The sequence below is a fragment of the Tursiops truncatus genome, chromosome 8 (assembly GCF_011762595.2).
Source record: "Tursiops truncatus isolate mTurTru1 chromosome 8, mTurTru1.mat.Y, whole genome shotgun sequence".
Lineage (NCBI taxonomy): Eukaryota > Metazoa > Chordata > Mammalia > Artiodactyla > Delphinidae > Tursiops > Tursiops truncatus.
This window is the reverse complement of record NC_047041.1, coordinates 64301108-64318041: the sequence shown is the minus strand read 5'-3', so window position 1 is coordinate 64318041 and position 16934 is coordinate 64301108. Positions and strand designations below refer to the sequence as shown.

The 16934-nt window shown below is 49.0% G+C and overlaps 1 protein-coding gene across 5 annotated transcripts in view; it reads left to right on the top strand.

Annotated features, from left to right (window-relative positions):
- Positions 1-16934, top strand: part of GALNT18 (polypeptide N-acetylgalactosaminyltransferase 18) — a 350962-nt gene that overhangs the window by 264196 nt on the left and 69832 nt on the right. For all 5 annotated transcript variants that reach the window (XM_033862552.2, XM_033862550.2, XM_073808621.1 and 2 more), the window contains one exon: positions 9998-10183. In XM_033862552.2, coding sequence (XP_033718443.2) covers positions 9998-10183 — 186 coding nt within the window. The remainder of the gene's footprint in view (positions 1-9997; positions 10184-16934) is intronic.

Here is a 16934-nt window from a genome sequence, read left to right as displayed (position 1 = left end):
CCACTGATTAAAGACATAAAAAAGGAAACACATTAAATGAGTCAGTGGTTCATCTTCATATAGCAAAGTATAAATTAAACATAGTCCTGGGGATCAGCTTTGAATAGCAGCTGGGTAGAGCGAGCTTTTCTGGATACATCCACGGGAGAAGGCGCTTACAGCAACTCAGAGGGGCTTAACCCACCAGAGAGGGCTCTGAGAACTCCTGAGTAAATGGATGGGCTGAGTTATCTGATAAAAATGACTCTCACACTAGGGACGGGAAGGGTTTTATTTGGATTTCAGAAAATTGTTCCCTGAGTCCCTGTGACATTCAAGCTCATTATTATTCTCTACAGCATCAGTGATGGTAATGGAGCCAGAGATCTTAGTTCAAAACAAAAGATGCAATTAGAGTAGAGAGCACGCGTGTCAATGGGACCCTGATTTGGAACGTGGCCAATACTTCTGTCTCAGAGCTTGGGGCTTCTGTAGTTTTGGTTCTATAGAAACGCCTGGGCTGGAACTAGCCTTCTCGGCTTCATGCACGGGGAAGCTGTGAGGGTCAGCCCTGCTAGACTGTGTCACCTGACCAGGGCTGGCGGTGTGGCTGCAGCCCCGCCTCCTGCTGGCTCACACTAGGATCTGTGGAGCTGCCATGGGGCTGCTACCTGTGGCCGTCGGAGGAGCCCCGAGTCATGCGTGGTCTCCAAGCCCCTGGCTTCTCCTCTTTCAGCCTGCTGGCTTCTCCCTTGGTTTTCTGACTGCTGCTCTGGTTCTGAACTGGAACCGGACTCTCCCCTACAGCCTGTTTTGCAGGAGTCCTAATACCTGCCTACCCCTGGCAGCTCCCTCTCTCCCCCACTGGGGACTAAATCTCCTCTCTGTATCTTCAGTCCCTAGTGGGGACCTGCTCTGAGTGGACTCATCATCTGGACCTGGACAGTCTCTCCCCATGCCTGGAAACTTCTGCTGCAAAGTCTCACCCAATAGATTGAACCCCTTGTTATCCATGCTGCAGGGCCCAAGCCTCTCTGGTCACTTTGCCTCTCCACATGCCGGCAGCTTGTGTGAATCAGGGAAATGTTCACAGTCTGCAACAGCAGCCCCCAAACCCCAAAGGCTGAATCCAGGACAAGTTTATTTCTCACTCACTTCACAATCCTCTAAATGTTGGGGGGCTCTCCTGGCCAGCTCTTCTCCAAGTGGTAACTTGAGGACTCAGGTTGCTTAGGGGTTCCCCTTCTTTGAACTTCAAGGTCATCTTGGCGTAAACATCCAGCGGATTGGGAGGAGAAGTGGTAGAAGTGTTCATGGGTTTCCCACACAGGATACTTACCCACCTGGGCCTGAAAGTGACAGCTGTAATTTCCTCTCTTATTTCATTGGCCTGAGCTGCTCACACAATCCCTTCCGACTTCAAAGAAGGCTGGGAGATATAGAGGAACACACAGATTTGTGTTAGGAGTCAGCCACATTCTTGGAGACCACCCTTCTCCTGGCTTCACTTCCCCAACCCCAGGTAGGACCAGGCCTGTCTTCTTCCTTTTCTTCCGTTCTGTCTTGAGTCCACCCTAGCCTGCATTTAGACAATAGTAATCAGGGCTGTTGGCTGCTATGAGTTTTAAGGTAACCATGTATAAGTTCACCTTGTTTGGAACCACTGAAAGAGGGCTTCTAATCTCAATGACCACGTGTTTGCTAAGCGATCCTCCTGGAATTTCCCATAAGGAAATGAACTTTCATGGTCCCAATCTTTAGAGTCAGAGCATTAGAGTCCAAGGAAAGCTGGGGCCCCTGTCTGTAATGGGCTGGTTTGCTGAGCTTGGCACCATGGCTGCCCCTGGGTTTCCTATAGGTAAACAGCTATTTCAGCAAATCTCAAGTCCCTGCAGAACAGCCTTTTAACTTTTTCTTCATGAAAAGTTTCCAGACATTCCAGCCCAGCTGGTCTCTTCTTGGATTCCTACCAGAGGAATCCTCCTGCTGCCTTCTGATCGTTATGAAGGATCCCTTTCAAACAGGGAAACTGCTTCAAGGGCTTCTTATGGCTGACCCAAAATCAGACCCCTTCAGGGACATCTTCCAAGAAAAAGCATCATTTTTTTTTTCCCCCCGAGCAGCAATTCTGTCCAAAAGACCTTTCGGCAGTGTTTTATTGTAAGAATAGGGCTTGGGAAACTGGATCCCCAGGGAGTGTTTTTCTGTGGAGTCTGATGGAAGAATAAGCATTGTCAGACTTTAAAAAATGTTTCCTTACACTTGAAAAGAATGAAATGTCTGCCTTTGGAAACCTGGGAGAGCACCGAGGAAAGTGCACAGGGGGATGACTCAGAACTAAGGCTCAACTCTCAATCCTTCATTCATGCAACTTATCGAGTATCTATCATGTGCCAGGCCCTGTTCAGGCTCTTGAGATTCCTTAAGGAGAGCAAGGTGGCCATGGGTCTTCTCTCACAGGCTGGTGTTTTGGGCCCATAAATAGGAAAAAATGCTCCACCTCACTGGTACTCAGGGAAATGCAAATTAAAACTACAGTGAGAGTGAATTTCACACCCATCTATGAACGATGCCAAACGTTGGCAAGATTGTAAAGCAACATGAGTGCTCATCTGTTCTGGTGGGACTGGAACATGGGATTCTCACTTTGGAAGAGTTTCACTCTCCCTGGGAGAGTTGAACGCGTGTTCTAACCTATGGCTCAGAAATTCCACTATGTGCAGATACACAGAGAGGTGCTCTCTCTTGGGTGCCAAGAGACATGTACAAGAATATTCGAAGGAGCACTGTTCATAATCCTGAAAACAACCAGACTGTGGGCCACCAGGAGAATGCGTAAATAAATGTCTGTACATTTATATGATGGAGCACAATGGTGATGAAAATAAATGAAGCAAGAGGCAAGTTGAAGAATGCAGAAAATACACTTCCATGTATACAGCATTTAAAACCAGGTAAAACTAAGTACGTAGTTGAGCTGGATGGCAAGGAAATTATTAACAAGATTCAGGGTAATGGGTTACCTTTGTGGGTAAGGAGCAGCACACAGAGATTTCTAAGTTGCTGCCGATACTGTTTCTTAAGTGGGCGGTAGGTAAACAGTTGTCCCTTGTGTTATGTGTCTTTAAACTGTACATATACGAGGTACCCAGGCACCCAGCTGGAGGAGGTATGGGTGACACGGGAATGCAGAGCAGAGGCATTTACCAAATTCAGGGCAGACAGGGAAAGTAGGTAGGAATTAGCCAGGCAAATAAATATATGTGACAGGGGGAAGAGGCTGACAGCCTCTGGCTTTTGACTTAGCTTTGCCCAGGTTTGACCTCTCTTTCCTTCTCATTCCCGTGCACGCTGCTACTAGAGTGAGACGCATGTGGTGTCTAGGTGATGCCCTAGTCAGTGTCTTTGTTTGCCTGCATTTCTGACCCTACAGCCACTCTGCAAACACGTTGCTGGTCTTCTGCCAGCCATTCTCAGGCCTCAGCCTCCATCTTCCTTGTCTTCCTCCCCCCAGCCTGCCTGGGTTGGCTTTTGACTCTTGTCTCAGCATTTCACAGCCAAGTTAGGCGAGACAGCTACACATAAAAAGGTAATTAACAAGATGAGCCAAGAAATAAGGACCACTTGAGTGGTGCGAATCGTATTTCAGGACTTTGGAGGAACAGGGCTAGGCTGGCTTTGGTTGGACGGAGAGCAGGAAGGAGGATGTCTGGGCTAAGGGAACAGTGGGAAGATTTTGCCAAGAGAGAAGAGCTCATTAAATGTCATAAGGAGATAAAAGCTGGACAGGATTTGGGATCTTATCCTGTGGACTGTGCTTATGAAGTACAAGACTAAAGTGCCACTGCCCTCCAATCACTTACCCTCGGTAGATATTACTAATAAATGGTGGCATGCTTTTCCACTAAGCCCAGATGGAGCCTCAGAATCCTTCTTAACCCAGTGCTTCAAAAGGACATTAACCAGTGAACGGATTTAACATGGCAGTGTTATCTGCTGTTCCTACCAAAGACTACAGAGTGATCACCAGACTCTGAGTAGGAGAAATGGTCACACTGTATCCTGATGTCTTGCCTCCAGTGTCTCCCTATTTTATAACTCCCAATTCACAACTCTACCGGTTGTCTCAAATACTGGGTAATATTTGAGGTATTGGCAAGAACACTTAGAACCACAGAATGCAAAAAGTAGAAGGTATCTAACATGTCACTGAGTCCAGCTCCTCCATTTGGCAGCTGGGAGAAACTGAGGCTTGGGAAGGAAGCAGGTTTATTTATGTAAGTGGCAAACATAGGACATAAACTCAGTCTTCTGACCCTGACCTTGTACCAGCAGCTCCCAGCCCTGGGAAGGGAAAGGAACCTGATCCTTCCTAAGAACCTACTAGATGCCTGTCTTTGCTAGAGGGAGCTTTTCATACAGCATCTCTTTTAAACCTGCCAGTTGCCCCAATTAAAAGGCAACTGACATCCAAGAACAGGTCCAAGTGAAAGGCTAATGTGGGACAGAGGCAGGATTCACACTCTGTCTACCAGCCCGCAAGACCTGCATGCTTTCTTGTAGTTCCCAGATGGAGGCACCAAGTTTCTTCAGAAACAGTCACAGGATTAGGGCTCCCTGGGAAGGGCTGTTGGTGAGTGTGACTCGCCCTTCTGTTTACAGCAGTTCAGGTTCTCAGTCACGTCTGGGGGCAGCCCAGCAGCTCCTCCGTGGGCGTCTGGAAGCGTTGGCTAGGTGGGGGGCTTTCTCTACAGTGAGTTCATGGTTCCATAAGATGAAACCGCCTGCAATCGCCCAGGTTCATTTGATAACTTCCCGAGTTTTATAACGGTAATTCAAGTCTGCAGCCAAAGTAACTCTTCTCGTTTGTAGCAGCATGCACTTAAATGTCAGAGCTTTGCTGAAAAACCACTTGGGTCTGAAGGAAGTCATTGTGTTCAGTAAAATCTGGCCCATTTTATGTTTATGGCCTTTAGTAGAGGAGCCAGCTAAGCGAGTTAAGCCGCCTCTCTCTATGGTGAATGAAAGCCCAGGGCTCTGGGATTGCTGGAATCACTCATTCAGATCACAGCTATTGAACATGTCCTGAGTGCCTGGTGTTGGTATATGCAACGTGCACCTTGTCTTCCTGGAGCTTATACTTTAGCAGGGCAATGGAGGTGGAGGGCAGACATTGAACGAAGAAATACGTAAATAGAAGTATTGTGAATAAGCGTTAATAAGAAAAAGGGTGGGGTGCTAAAGGTATTCAGAGGGGATCTAATTTAGACTGAGTGGGTGAAAGAAGGTAAGATTTGAGGTGGGTAACAAGTGGGGGATTTATTCCAGAAAGATGGAATAGCAGGTGAAAAGGCACAGAGACAGGAAAAAAATTGGTGTGGTCAGGAAACATGTTGCCCAGTGCCCATCCAGAAGCCACGAGGTGCAGCCTTGGGCTGACGTGCCACCAGGCATCCCCAGGGCCTGTAAGACTAGCACACGCCTCACTCGTTATGAGCCTGGTTCACAAGCGCACTAGGTAGAAATTAAGTTCTGCCTTGGTAGTGGCTTCCTGTGCCCTGCGACCCCTGCGACCTCATCTGCCATCTTGGTTGCTGACCCTTGGTCTTCATCTCTCAGCCACCCCTTTGGCAGCCAACCCTTGCCCTTCCTCCTCTTGGCACCTCCACCCCCTAGAACTTGCAATGCTAAGCCATCATTCTGTCCCGCATCTTTGCCCTCCCTCCAGCGGCCCTGCTTCTCTGGCACAATGCCTCCCGTCTGTAGCCTCTATCTGGTTTGGGTCTTGCCAAATCATGCCAGCTAAGACCTGTGTCCGAGGCCTGGATCCATTTTACTTCCTCATCCTCCCAAACCTCCATGGAAGCTTCATGATGTCATCTTTCGTGAGGTCCAAATGCCAATGATTTTCTTTCCTATCCTTTGTCTGCCATCCACGAGAGGGCCTCTGAGATCAGCTGTGGGTAAGACTTCTGAGATTCTCTCTGGAGCAAGCCATTGGTCAGCGGAGCTGCTCATCGTGCGGGGATCGTGGAGCACAGGCTCTCTCTTGTTTATTTCAGGGTCATTGGTCAGGGTCCGGAAGTGAAGGGGCAAACACGCCAAATACACATCTTCTGCTCCAACCAGAAGCTGCCAGGAACCCAAAGGCTATATCCGAGGCAGATGCTCACGATAGATGAGTTTCTTTTCACAGAAGAGAGGAGAGCGGAGACAAGCTCTAGGTGAACAGGTGCTTCCAGTCTCTGGAGAGGAGCCTCTCCCTGCCGGGCCAGGCACTCTGGAGGGCAGCACGTCTGTTGTCTGTTGGGCTTCAGCCAGACACGTGACTCCTCTGCAATCATTTGTCCCCTGAAGGTGGCTGTACAGGAGAAGCCACTAGCAGCAGTCATAATGGTTATTACAAAATAATAATAACAAGTGCAGGCTAATAAGGGCTTACAATATTCCGAGCACTACGACAGGGGCTTCCAGAGCCCACTGCTCAGTGTAGCAATCACTGTCATTTGAGTTTCATAGATGGGATGTGAAGTACCCCAGTGTTGCCGCTCAGCCAGCACATGGTGGGGTCAGAATAGACCCAGATGTCCTGATCCCACCTCGGCTGCCACGCATACAGAGCTCACCCGGAGGCAGGCTCGGGGTCAAACACCTACCTGCACTCCATCCCCTTCTTCTACCGGGCGAAATTGAGACTTGGGAGGAGAAATATCCTGCCAAAGGTGACACAGCAGCAGGTGGCAGAGGTAGAGACTGGAATCCACTTCTCGCTGGCTCCAAAGCTGTGCTTTTATAAACTATGCGCTACTCCCACCCAGCTCAGCCATCCCACCTCTGCTGGAAACCCGTGATCTGTTCTAGGCACCATTTAGCACATGTCTAAAGGAGAATGTGGTGAAGAGCTCGGAGAACATTTTGAAAGAGGGAAGGAGATTAGTAAACCAGTACCAGTGTCATGGTCGGGAAAGACAGGGCTGGGACCACAGAGCATGACAGGCTCACCTAGTTGAAGGGGATACAGAACTGTGACGCTGAACTGACACCCCAAGGATGTCAGGTGAAGCAGGGCGGGGTGGGTATGCAATTGCATGTGCAGAAATCCAGAGGTGAGAGGAAACCCAGCATGCTGGAGGAAGTAAAAACTGTCAGCATGACTGCAGCACGGAGTATGTTAGGAAGCAAGCACGAGGCTGGAGGGGTGGGCAGGGGCCAGACCCCCGGAGCCTCAGGGGCTGTGCTGGGGAGGGCGCCGTGCAGGCGGGACGGGATCCAATGTACACCTTCAAAAGATCACTCTGGCTGCTGGGTGGAGAAGAGACTGGACGAGGAAGGCAGGAGGGAGGGCAGTTGTTTGGAGGCTGTTGCAGAGTCCAGATGGGACATGGCAGTGATCTGGATGAGGGCAGTGGCTACAGGATGGGGAAAGGGGAGTAGCTTCAAGAGGTCAGCAGTGAATTCACACGGCTCCTTTCACTGTGCAGCTAAGGGCAGAATGGGAGGTGCTGCCACCACCCTTCTGATTAGAACCAAGGCAGAGGCTCCCACTCTAAGATGAAATGGCGACTGACTCTTTGAGAGACAGGTCTTGGAATAAAAGAGCTTTGTTACAAATCATGTACTGTGTTGGGTCGCTGAAATATGTCAATTAGTAGCCTCCGTTCCAGTGGCACAAAGAATAATTACCCTGACTCCGTGTGTCATCAGTAACATATTCACAGGCTTTCCTTGAAAATCTGAGCAAAGTGAGTTGGAAATCAGCACAGTCCCCAGAATATATGGGTCATGGACATAAAGGTGCACACCCTAGAGCCTTCCATGGCTTCCTTTCCTGGTCCTCGGAACCACCCCTGGGTGTGGAAACTTCCTTCAAAGCATGGTCACCTGGGGAAACACTGGCTCTTCCTTGAGCTTCGGTCAGGCTCATACTCATCCTTTTTTTTTTTTTTTTTTTTGCGGTACGCAGGCCTCTCGCTGTTGTGGCCTGTCCCGTTGCGGAGCACAGGCTCCGGACGCGCAGGCTCAGTGGCCATGGCTCACGGGCCCAGCCGCTCCGCGGCATGTGGGATCTTCCCGGACCGGGGCACGAACCCGCGTCCCCTGCATCGGCAGGTGGACTCTCAACCACTGCGCCACCAGGGAAGCCCCAGACTCATCCTTTTGCCTTCGTACTGGCTGTGTGGTCCTGGGCAAGGGACAGCCTTGGTCTCAGTCTCCTCGTTTGGCATTGGAGACAATAATCACTACCTCACAGTGTTATTCTGAAGATTCTGCTGTGTATCATTTGTTCAGTAATAGCCGAGGCTGACTGAGCGCTAATTATGTGCCAGGCCTCTTTCTAAGCACTTTGTCTATGAGCACTTTAATCTCCTCAGCAACCTCTTGAGATGGGAACTCTTAGGATCCCCATCGGAGATGAGGAAACTGAGGCACCCTGAGATCAAGTGAATAACCCAAGGTCACACAGCTACTGTGTGTGATTTGTGCCGGTGCCTGCCACATAGTGGACGCTCAGTGGGGATGCTTGCTTCCTTTCCATTGGCCCTAAATATTAATAATATACTAAATGCAAGACAGGCTTAGGAAGTCAGTCCATTGCCTTCCAACTTCCAACAGGACCAACTGGTGTGAAATAGCTTGGTGGAAGAGAAGACATTCTCTTCCTAACTAGCACGAGGTGGGGAGGGGAATTAAGCTAAATTTGAAGCTGACCTTTCCTTGGAGGAAGACCTATGGTTGTCGATGGGTACACGTTATACGCGCAAGTGTCACCCGCCAAGTTGTCCAGTTGACAATACCTAATAAGTGACCCCCGCTGTCCATCAAGAGATCCTGATTGCTTTCCACCAGAAGCCTCACTCATCCTCTCTGACCAGGTGTTTCAGATTCATCCCACTTTTCTAAGCACCAACCATTTACTGATTGATTGTCTGGTTAGGCATCAATCATTTATATATTTATTCAACAAGTACTTACAAAGTACCTGTACGTACCAGGCCTTGTGTTCTGTGCTGGAGATGAGAAACGAATGAGATATGGGTTCTGCCCTCTAGCAACACAGTTAAGGCGAGGCTGACCTATTAGCAGGTAAGTTGTGGTATCAAGAGCTTTGAGGGCCAGAGGAGGAAGCTCTGCCCCAAGAATGAAGCAAAGAGCCCACAATAGTGTGGCTGGGTGGCCAAGATCTTGAGAGATGATATTTTTTTTCAGCTGGAGAAGGAGTAGGGAGGACATTCCAAAATTACAAATAGAATGGGCAAAGGCCTAAAGACACAAAAGGATGTGCACATTCCAGAACATTGAACTCCCACAGTGTCTGGAATGATTGTGGCAAGGGCTCCAAGACACTGTCCCTCAACGCTCAGGTTACAAGGTCATTTTTATTTTTCAAAATCAAATTGCATCCTGTCCAAGCTCCTACTCACCAAGGTCAGGGAGAAGTTTCATATTATTCCCTTCTTTTTTTTTTTATTCCCTTATTTATAGCTCCCCCCCCCCCCCACTTGGGTTCTGACAGAACTCAGAGCCCAGGAAAGATGGAGCTGCTGCAGGGCGCCTAGCTCTCCCTGTGGAGATCACTCATCTGTGTCCAGGCCCAGGTGGTCCATTTTAAGGTGATGTCTCTGTTGGGAGGCTCCGCTGGTCCCTCCATGTCAAGCACTGCTGCAGAGACCGTTATCAAGGATTTTGTTAACTTCTCCCCCGGGGCAAGAAGAACCCAGATAGCTGGTCACAAAATGTCTAGTCTCTTCTTTGGGGGAGGGAGGGTGGAAAGACTGGAGAGGGAGGGTGCATTACTTCTTTGCTGGTAAATCCACAGCAACTGGAGACAAGACACAAATTAATGACTCAATAACCTTCCTGTTCTAGGAGTAGAAATAAGGTACAGCTGGCTCCCTTTGCAGGCAGGAGAGGAAGGTGAGAGCTGGATGTCTGAGCTCGCGTTCATGGTCACCTATGGTCTGGGTTCCAGGCTCAGGGTCAGGTCTGGGCACTGATGCGTGGCCCGTGTCTTCCGCAGGTGTGGCAGTGTGGCGGGAGCGTGGAGGTCCTGCCCTGCTCGCGGATTGCCCACATTGAGCGAGCCCACAAGCCCTACACCGAGGACCTCACCGCCCACGTCCGCAGGAACGCCCTCAGGGTGGCTGAAGTCTGGATGGACGAATTTAAAAGCCACGTGTACATGGCATGGAACATACCCCAAGAGGTAGGAAGCCCCCGTGGGGGTGGGTTTCTTGGAGGTTGATGGGGGAAAAAAAAACAAACAAAACAAACCTGAGATTCAACCCTTCTTCCCAGGGGACAGCCAGAGTCTTGTTTGCCATGCTGGAGTGAATTCTCAAACCCTAAGATACAAGATGTTGAAGAAAAGGGGCTGACTATAGGGTGCTAAGGCATCTTACCCACCCCGTCCCTGGTTACCTCCTCCTTGGAGGAGGGCTCCTTCCCTCCAGACAGCAGTGTCCTCATTCTATGTGAGAAGGTTGGACCAAGTGTCTCCAAGGTTCCAACATGCTCCCAGGTTCTCAGCTTCTCTGACAATAGATATTTCATGGTCCTAGATTACAAATATCCCAGTAATTACCAAAATTCTCAAAATGCACCTTAATTTCCCTGTAGACTGGATTCAAACTTCTCCATCGAACCTTTGACCAGACCAAGAAGGAATATTCCTATGCCTTTGGGATTGCTTGAGCCACATGGATGGGGCTGGGCTACATTCCCACATTTTTTAGGCTACTTTTAACCCTCACAGAACCTCATCATCACCTGCCACTGTCCTCTAGCCCTCTAGTCACCCACACTTAAGAAGTGTGAGAGAGAAAGCAATGTTTCTTTGGTAGTTCTGTTCAGGCTTGCTGTGTGTCATATGGAAGTAACCTTGGACCGCTGGGTTGGGAGAACCCAACAGATGCCAGCCACGGGATCCCCACCTGCTTGCCAGCTGGTCTGCCTAGAGATCATTGCTTATGTTGCATTTTATGTGAAACGGAGCTGTTGACTGCAGGACCTCTTGCTTTCCTCCCAAGGCCATGGCTTCCCCTCATGAGTCCTTTAGAAAGCCTCTGCTGTCTCTTCCTAATAGGGCAATGATTGATCTTTGCTTAAAGTTTCCATATGAAGGCCTTCTTCCCCGACATGTCCACCAAGCTCATGTTTTGCTCAGGCGGAGTGATTGAGAAAGTAGGCTGGGTCATGGGTGGGAGCTTTCAGGCAACCCCCTCACTACCACGACCAGGGGGAGGGGTCTTAGGTTGATTGCATCCTCCTACAATCAGTGAGATTTCAGCAGTTGGGAAGAAGAATGAGGAACCAAGCAGTACCAGCGGGAGTGCAGCCAGCCCTGATGAACCAGCCCCGAATGCAGCTCTGACAGTGGGAGTGTTTCTAGGGAAACGGTGGTGCCTTCTAGCCCCATCTGCGGCTGTGGGCGTTGGATCACAGCATTCTGGGCAGGATGCTGAGCCCTGCTGTGGGTGTCCTCTGATAGCAAAATGTTAAGCACACTTGGAAACTCCCAGGAGCTCACCAGCGAAGAGCAGTGTGGATTCCCGGCTTCTGCAAAGGACTGGGATCCTGTCCGTTACTGTTGTCCCCCGTCTCTCTGCACCCCAAAGCTGCAAACTTGGTAGCCCTCTCCCCCCGATTGCAGCTGCCAGATGTTGAAATAGACAGCAAATCCAAAGAATAGTAGAGAAGTGAGTGAGTAGAAGTAATTGGAAAATGATGAAACTCAGTGTCTGCCTGTGACTCCTAGAAGAGTTCAAACCAAGTCAAGTGGGTGGGGCTGGGGGGTAACACAAGAAAGGCAGATGAGGGGTGGAAATGTCCAGGATGAAGCCTTAGGAGGAGAAGGAAGGGGTCAGCGTGTTTCCTCTTGACCCCCCTGTTCGCTTCTATGTCCAGACTCCCTCTTCTGCCTCTTTCAGGCTTGTGCAAAGAGTCAACACTTTTCCACCTCCCGTCCACTTTTCAAGTCACATCCCAATACGACCTCGAAGCTGCTTTTGGCAAAGTCATCATGGGCCTCCTAACGGCTGGATTTAATGGCTGTTTTCGAGTCTTTCACTTACAGGATCCCACCTTTTCCTTGAAACTCTTCACTCTCTTAGCTCCAGGATTCCACACCCCAGAACATCCTCATCTCTCCGACTGCTCCTAACTCTGTGTGGGCAAGGCTTACTTCCAGTGGTCGCTTAAGTGCTCCCCAGGGACCCGTCCTTGGCCACCTGCTCTCATGATACGCATCCCAGGGTAATCCCATCTGCTCTTGGGTTCTGCAGCACCTATACATTGAGGGCTTCCTAGTTACTCTCTCTAGCCTGACTTTTGCCTTTAGCTTCAGACTTTCAGCCACACATCTCCTGGGTGTTCCCACAGGCACTTCAGACTGAATCTGACTGAAACTGTGTACATCTTTTCCCCCCCGCCCCGAGTCTGCTTCTGTTCTTATTCTCTGTCTAAAGTCATGATACCACCATCTGACCAGACATGTGAGCTTAAACCTGAGTGTCTTCCTTTAATCGTCTTCCATTCCCAGTCCATCAACGAGCCCACCTTTCCATTCCTCTCACTTCTGAGTTCAGGCCTCGTCTCTTCCTTTGCAACAGCCTCTGGTTGGTTTCCTGGCTCAAGTCTTACCCCTCAAGTTTATACTCCCCACTGCCCAAAGTCATCTTTTTAAAAAACTCACCGCGACCATGTCATTGTCCTACTTGAAATCTTTAAACGACTCTCCATGTGCACAAGATCAGGCATAAAGTCCGGTGTTAGACATGGATCTAAGCTTTCTCCTCCACCCACGTCTCCAGCCCCACTGCCCACCATCCTTGTTTTGGAGGCTCTGTAAACAGCGTGGACTTAGGGGAACTGCCCTGAGCTCCCTGTTCACACCAGGCTGTTTCTCGTCTCTGTGTGTTGGCCCATTTTGTCCTCTCTGCTTGGAATTCCTCCCAAAACCTCTTCCCCAGCCTCTACCCTTACCATTTCTTCTCCGTCGTTTTAGACTCAGCTCCAGTGACCTCTTTTCTAGAAGCCAGCCCCAGCTGGGAAGAAAGCCCCTTTTTGCCCGCGTGTCTCTGTCATTGCATCATCACCCTGTAAGAGAATGTTCCGTTGTCTGAAAGTCTCTCTCTCATTAGACCAGTGTGTCTCAAATCTGGCTGAACTTTGAAATCACTTGGCCTCCACCCCAGAGATTATGATTTAATTGGTTTGGAAGGGGACTTTTTTTTTTTTTTAAGAAAGCTCTTTGGGGATTTTAATGTCCATCCAGGGCTGAGAAGCACTTCACTAGACCATGGGCTCTCTGAGGACAGATTTTATTATTCATATCTGTGTCACCAGGCCTAGCACAAGGTGGGGCACGTGGTCAGGGCTCAGTAAAACCTCACTAATTCTTGTTAACAAATGAATCTGCTGGCCATACGTGTGATCCCTTTTTCCCTTGATCAGTGGCTCCTAAAAGCAGATCTACAGACCAATTGCATCAGAATCACTTGGAGACCTTTTAAAAAATACTGATTCTGGGTCTCATCCTCAGAGATTTTGATGAGGAGGTGTATAGTGGTAGCAGAATCTGTAAAAAGCTCCCCAGGTGCTGGTTTGGGGAAACCAGGTTTGGGTGACACTAGTTTAGCTAATCCTGCTTATCTTTCCAAACTCACCCTTAGCATCACCTACTCCAGGAAGCCTTCCTTGACTGCTCTCCTCCCTTTCCCTTTCATCCTCGCTGCCCCACACCAGGGGATGGACTAAGGGCCCCTCTTCCATTGTCCCTCAGCACTCTCTGCTTCCCGCCGTGCTTCACACTGTGTGCAGAGAGTCTGTTTACTTGTCTGGACCTTCCAGACTCTGCTTTCAGGCAGACTGTGACTTCTTCCTGTTTGTATGCATGATGTTTGGGACAGCTCCTGACCCAGTCTAGGCACTCAATAAAGATGAGTTGAAAAAGAAAGAAGAGGGAGGAAATGTGGGTGCTGCATTCCTCCATGTTTTCCCCAGTAATTTTCCCAGCTGCCCTTGATGTGGCGGCATCTCGATACATTCTCTTCAGTCACAGGCACGTGTGTTCCCAATTTACTTAACTTTTCGTCTACAGCATCCCAACTGCAGATGTAGAGCTGGAACCCTTCACCCCTGCCTAGTGGCTCCTTGGAGAATTAAATAAGTTAATATGTGGAAAGACTTTGATCAGTGCTTGGCAAATGGAAAGCACTAGAGAAGTGTTAACTCTTGTTGTCGACGTGATCACCTGCACCCTCTGCATTCCTGCCCCGGCTTTAAAATGCCCTTGCTGGGCAGTCATCCTCCCTCGCTTCCTTCTATGCAGAGTCCTTCCAGGGCCTTGCACTGGACAGAACCAGCTCTCTCACTCACTCCGTAATCACATTCAGTCCCAAGCTTTCGGAAATCCAGAGGAGCCTTCCACTCATGCAGCCTCTACTTTAATTGAAAATCAGTTTGCTTATCAACAAACAAAGTCAGTCTGCAGCAAAGCATCAATATTTCCTTACACAGGGTTCAGGAACTCTAGACGCGCCCCTGCTTCCTCTTGCCCAAAGACAGGCTGAGTGCCAAGGATGACTCACCACGGTTCTTAGGCAACAGCCCTTCTTTGGGTTTGGCTACAAGGAATTTTGTGTCCGGCTGCACACACAGGCAGGAATACTGGACAGCTTTTTGTGTGGCTAAGTACATTAGTGTCCTAGGGCTGCCAGAACAAATTACCACAACCTGGTGGCTTACAACAACAGAAATGCGTTCTGTCACAGTTCTGGAGGCCAGAAGCCCCAAATCAAGGTGCGATCAGGGCCGTGCTCCCTCCACAGGCTCTGGGGGAGGATCCTTCCTTGCCTTTTCCAGCTTGTGGTGGCTCTAGGGGTTCCTTGGCCTGTAGGTGTATCTTTCCATTCTCTGCCTCTGTCTCTGTGTGTTCAAGCCTCCCTCTCCTTTCTCTTATGAAGATGTAGGCTCATCCTAAATCCAGAATGATTTCATCTCAAGATCTCTAGTTAATTACATCCGTAAGATCCTATTTCCAAATAAGGTCACGTTTGGAGGTTCTGGGCGGACGTGATACTGGGGAGGGACACTATTCAACCCTGTACACTAAGTATTTGGCAAAGTGGGGAGATACATTTATTGTTTTCTAATAATAAAGGTCAAGGTGACCTTCTCTGAGAATGTTTGCTTATTTCTCAATTTCCTCCCCCTGCTCTGAAAAAGAGTTTGATGCAGTTTACAGTAAACACACAGTACAGATGTGCTGAACCGTTAAAATGGAAAGGCAAAAGTCCATGAATAAACAGGAAGAGGAAAGGGACGTGATATCCAGACACGTAAGCTGAACAAAACTCTGGTTCTTGAGTCTCCTAGAAGTTAAAGTAGAGACGGATTGTCTCTCTCCCACTTTTGATTAGATTGTAAGTAGGGAGGGAAACCTTCCTTTGATCCTGAATGTGGAAAGGAAGTTTTCCCATGGGAACCTAAATTTTTAGGAAAATACAGAGGCCTTGCTGAAGTAGGTTCTTCTAGTTGCTTTCCCTAAAAGCTGAGACAGTGTTAATTTGTCATCACATAAAGGCAAGTATAGCATGAAGTGAGAAGACCTGGGTCCAGGCAAGTAGCTTTGTGATGTGAGAATAAAGTGCAGAGAAGTTTAAAGAGTTAATACTTCACAGATGTCTTGGGGTAGGGGAGGGGTGAGCAGGATACATTTATTGTCAGTTGCTAAGTTCACTATTTCATAAATATTTTTTCACCTCAGTCTCATCAATATAGTTCAGGTGAAGCGCTAGACTGTGGGTACAGAGATCAGCAGAACATGTTTCCTGATCGTCAGGGAGCCGGGGTCCAGCAGAGAAAGGCCAAGTAGCAGTTGCTGGGAGGGCTCCCGGCAGGAGCCAGGGAGCAGACCCATCAGAGAAAAGGTCATCAAGAAATATTCAAAAGGTATATCCTCTCTGAAATTGCACCCTAGGAGTCTGGAACTTAAACATTCAGGCTGTGGCAGGTTCAAATTTTTACATGACCTGAACTCTGGTGGGCAAAAATAAATGTATTTCTTCTATATCTACATTTTTTTTGACTCAAGCCCCTGTTGACTGATATCAAAAATGTGTTCTGATCATGTCCAGATACATGCAGCAGCCATCTTTGTGATTTTTCCCAGACATTTCAGAGTTAAACTGTCAATTTCATTATTTTCCAAACCCCCGTAACTTGATCCCGGAGTTGATGGCAGAACCAGATGGGGTAACACTGCCAGCACGTGGACTGCAGTGTCGGTGGGAGAGAGCTGTATGTGCTTCCCCATCCTCCTCTGTCTCTGCTGTGGGCTTATGTCTCATGAGATACCACGTGCCCCTCTGATCCCTGGCTCCATGGTGTCGTCCTCTGAGATGTCACCCGTCGCCATCTGATCCCCCACTGGAGGGACCCCTTTGCATCCTCTGCTGTGGCATCAGCTCTTTCTCAGCTGCTTCTGTGCCCCGTTCAACAGCTGGGGTGCAAGCCCAGGGCTTCCCCTCTGCTCTGGGACCACAAGAAACATAGGGGCTTCTCTCTCGCTCTCACTCAAGGACACATCCATGTCTCCATGTCTACTCCTTGTCTGCTGCATGTCGATGGCTCAAGGGCCACCTCTCTGGTACACCTGGGAAGTGAAAGACACAGTGCTGTCTATGCTAAGCCCCCAGGCCTAAAGAGATAGGCTGCTTCTCCCATAGGGACTTGGTCTTAAGAGGCAGAAGGGCAGGCTCCTAAAAATGCGCTGGGTAAATTTTAATGCACAAACTCCAGACCCAGGTTGATTGGGTTCAACTCTCAGGTCCACCACTTATTAGCTGTGGGACTCTGGGCAAGTCACCCAGGAGGTCACTGAACCTCCCTTTGTCTCAACACTTCATCTGTAAAATGAGGATTATATGGTACTCCCTCATAGGTTTAAATGGGAC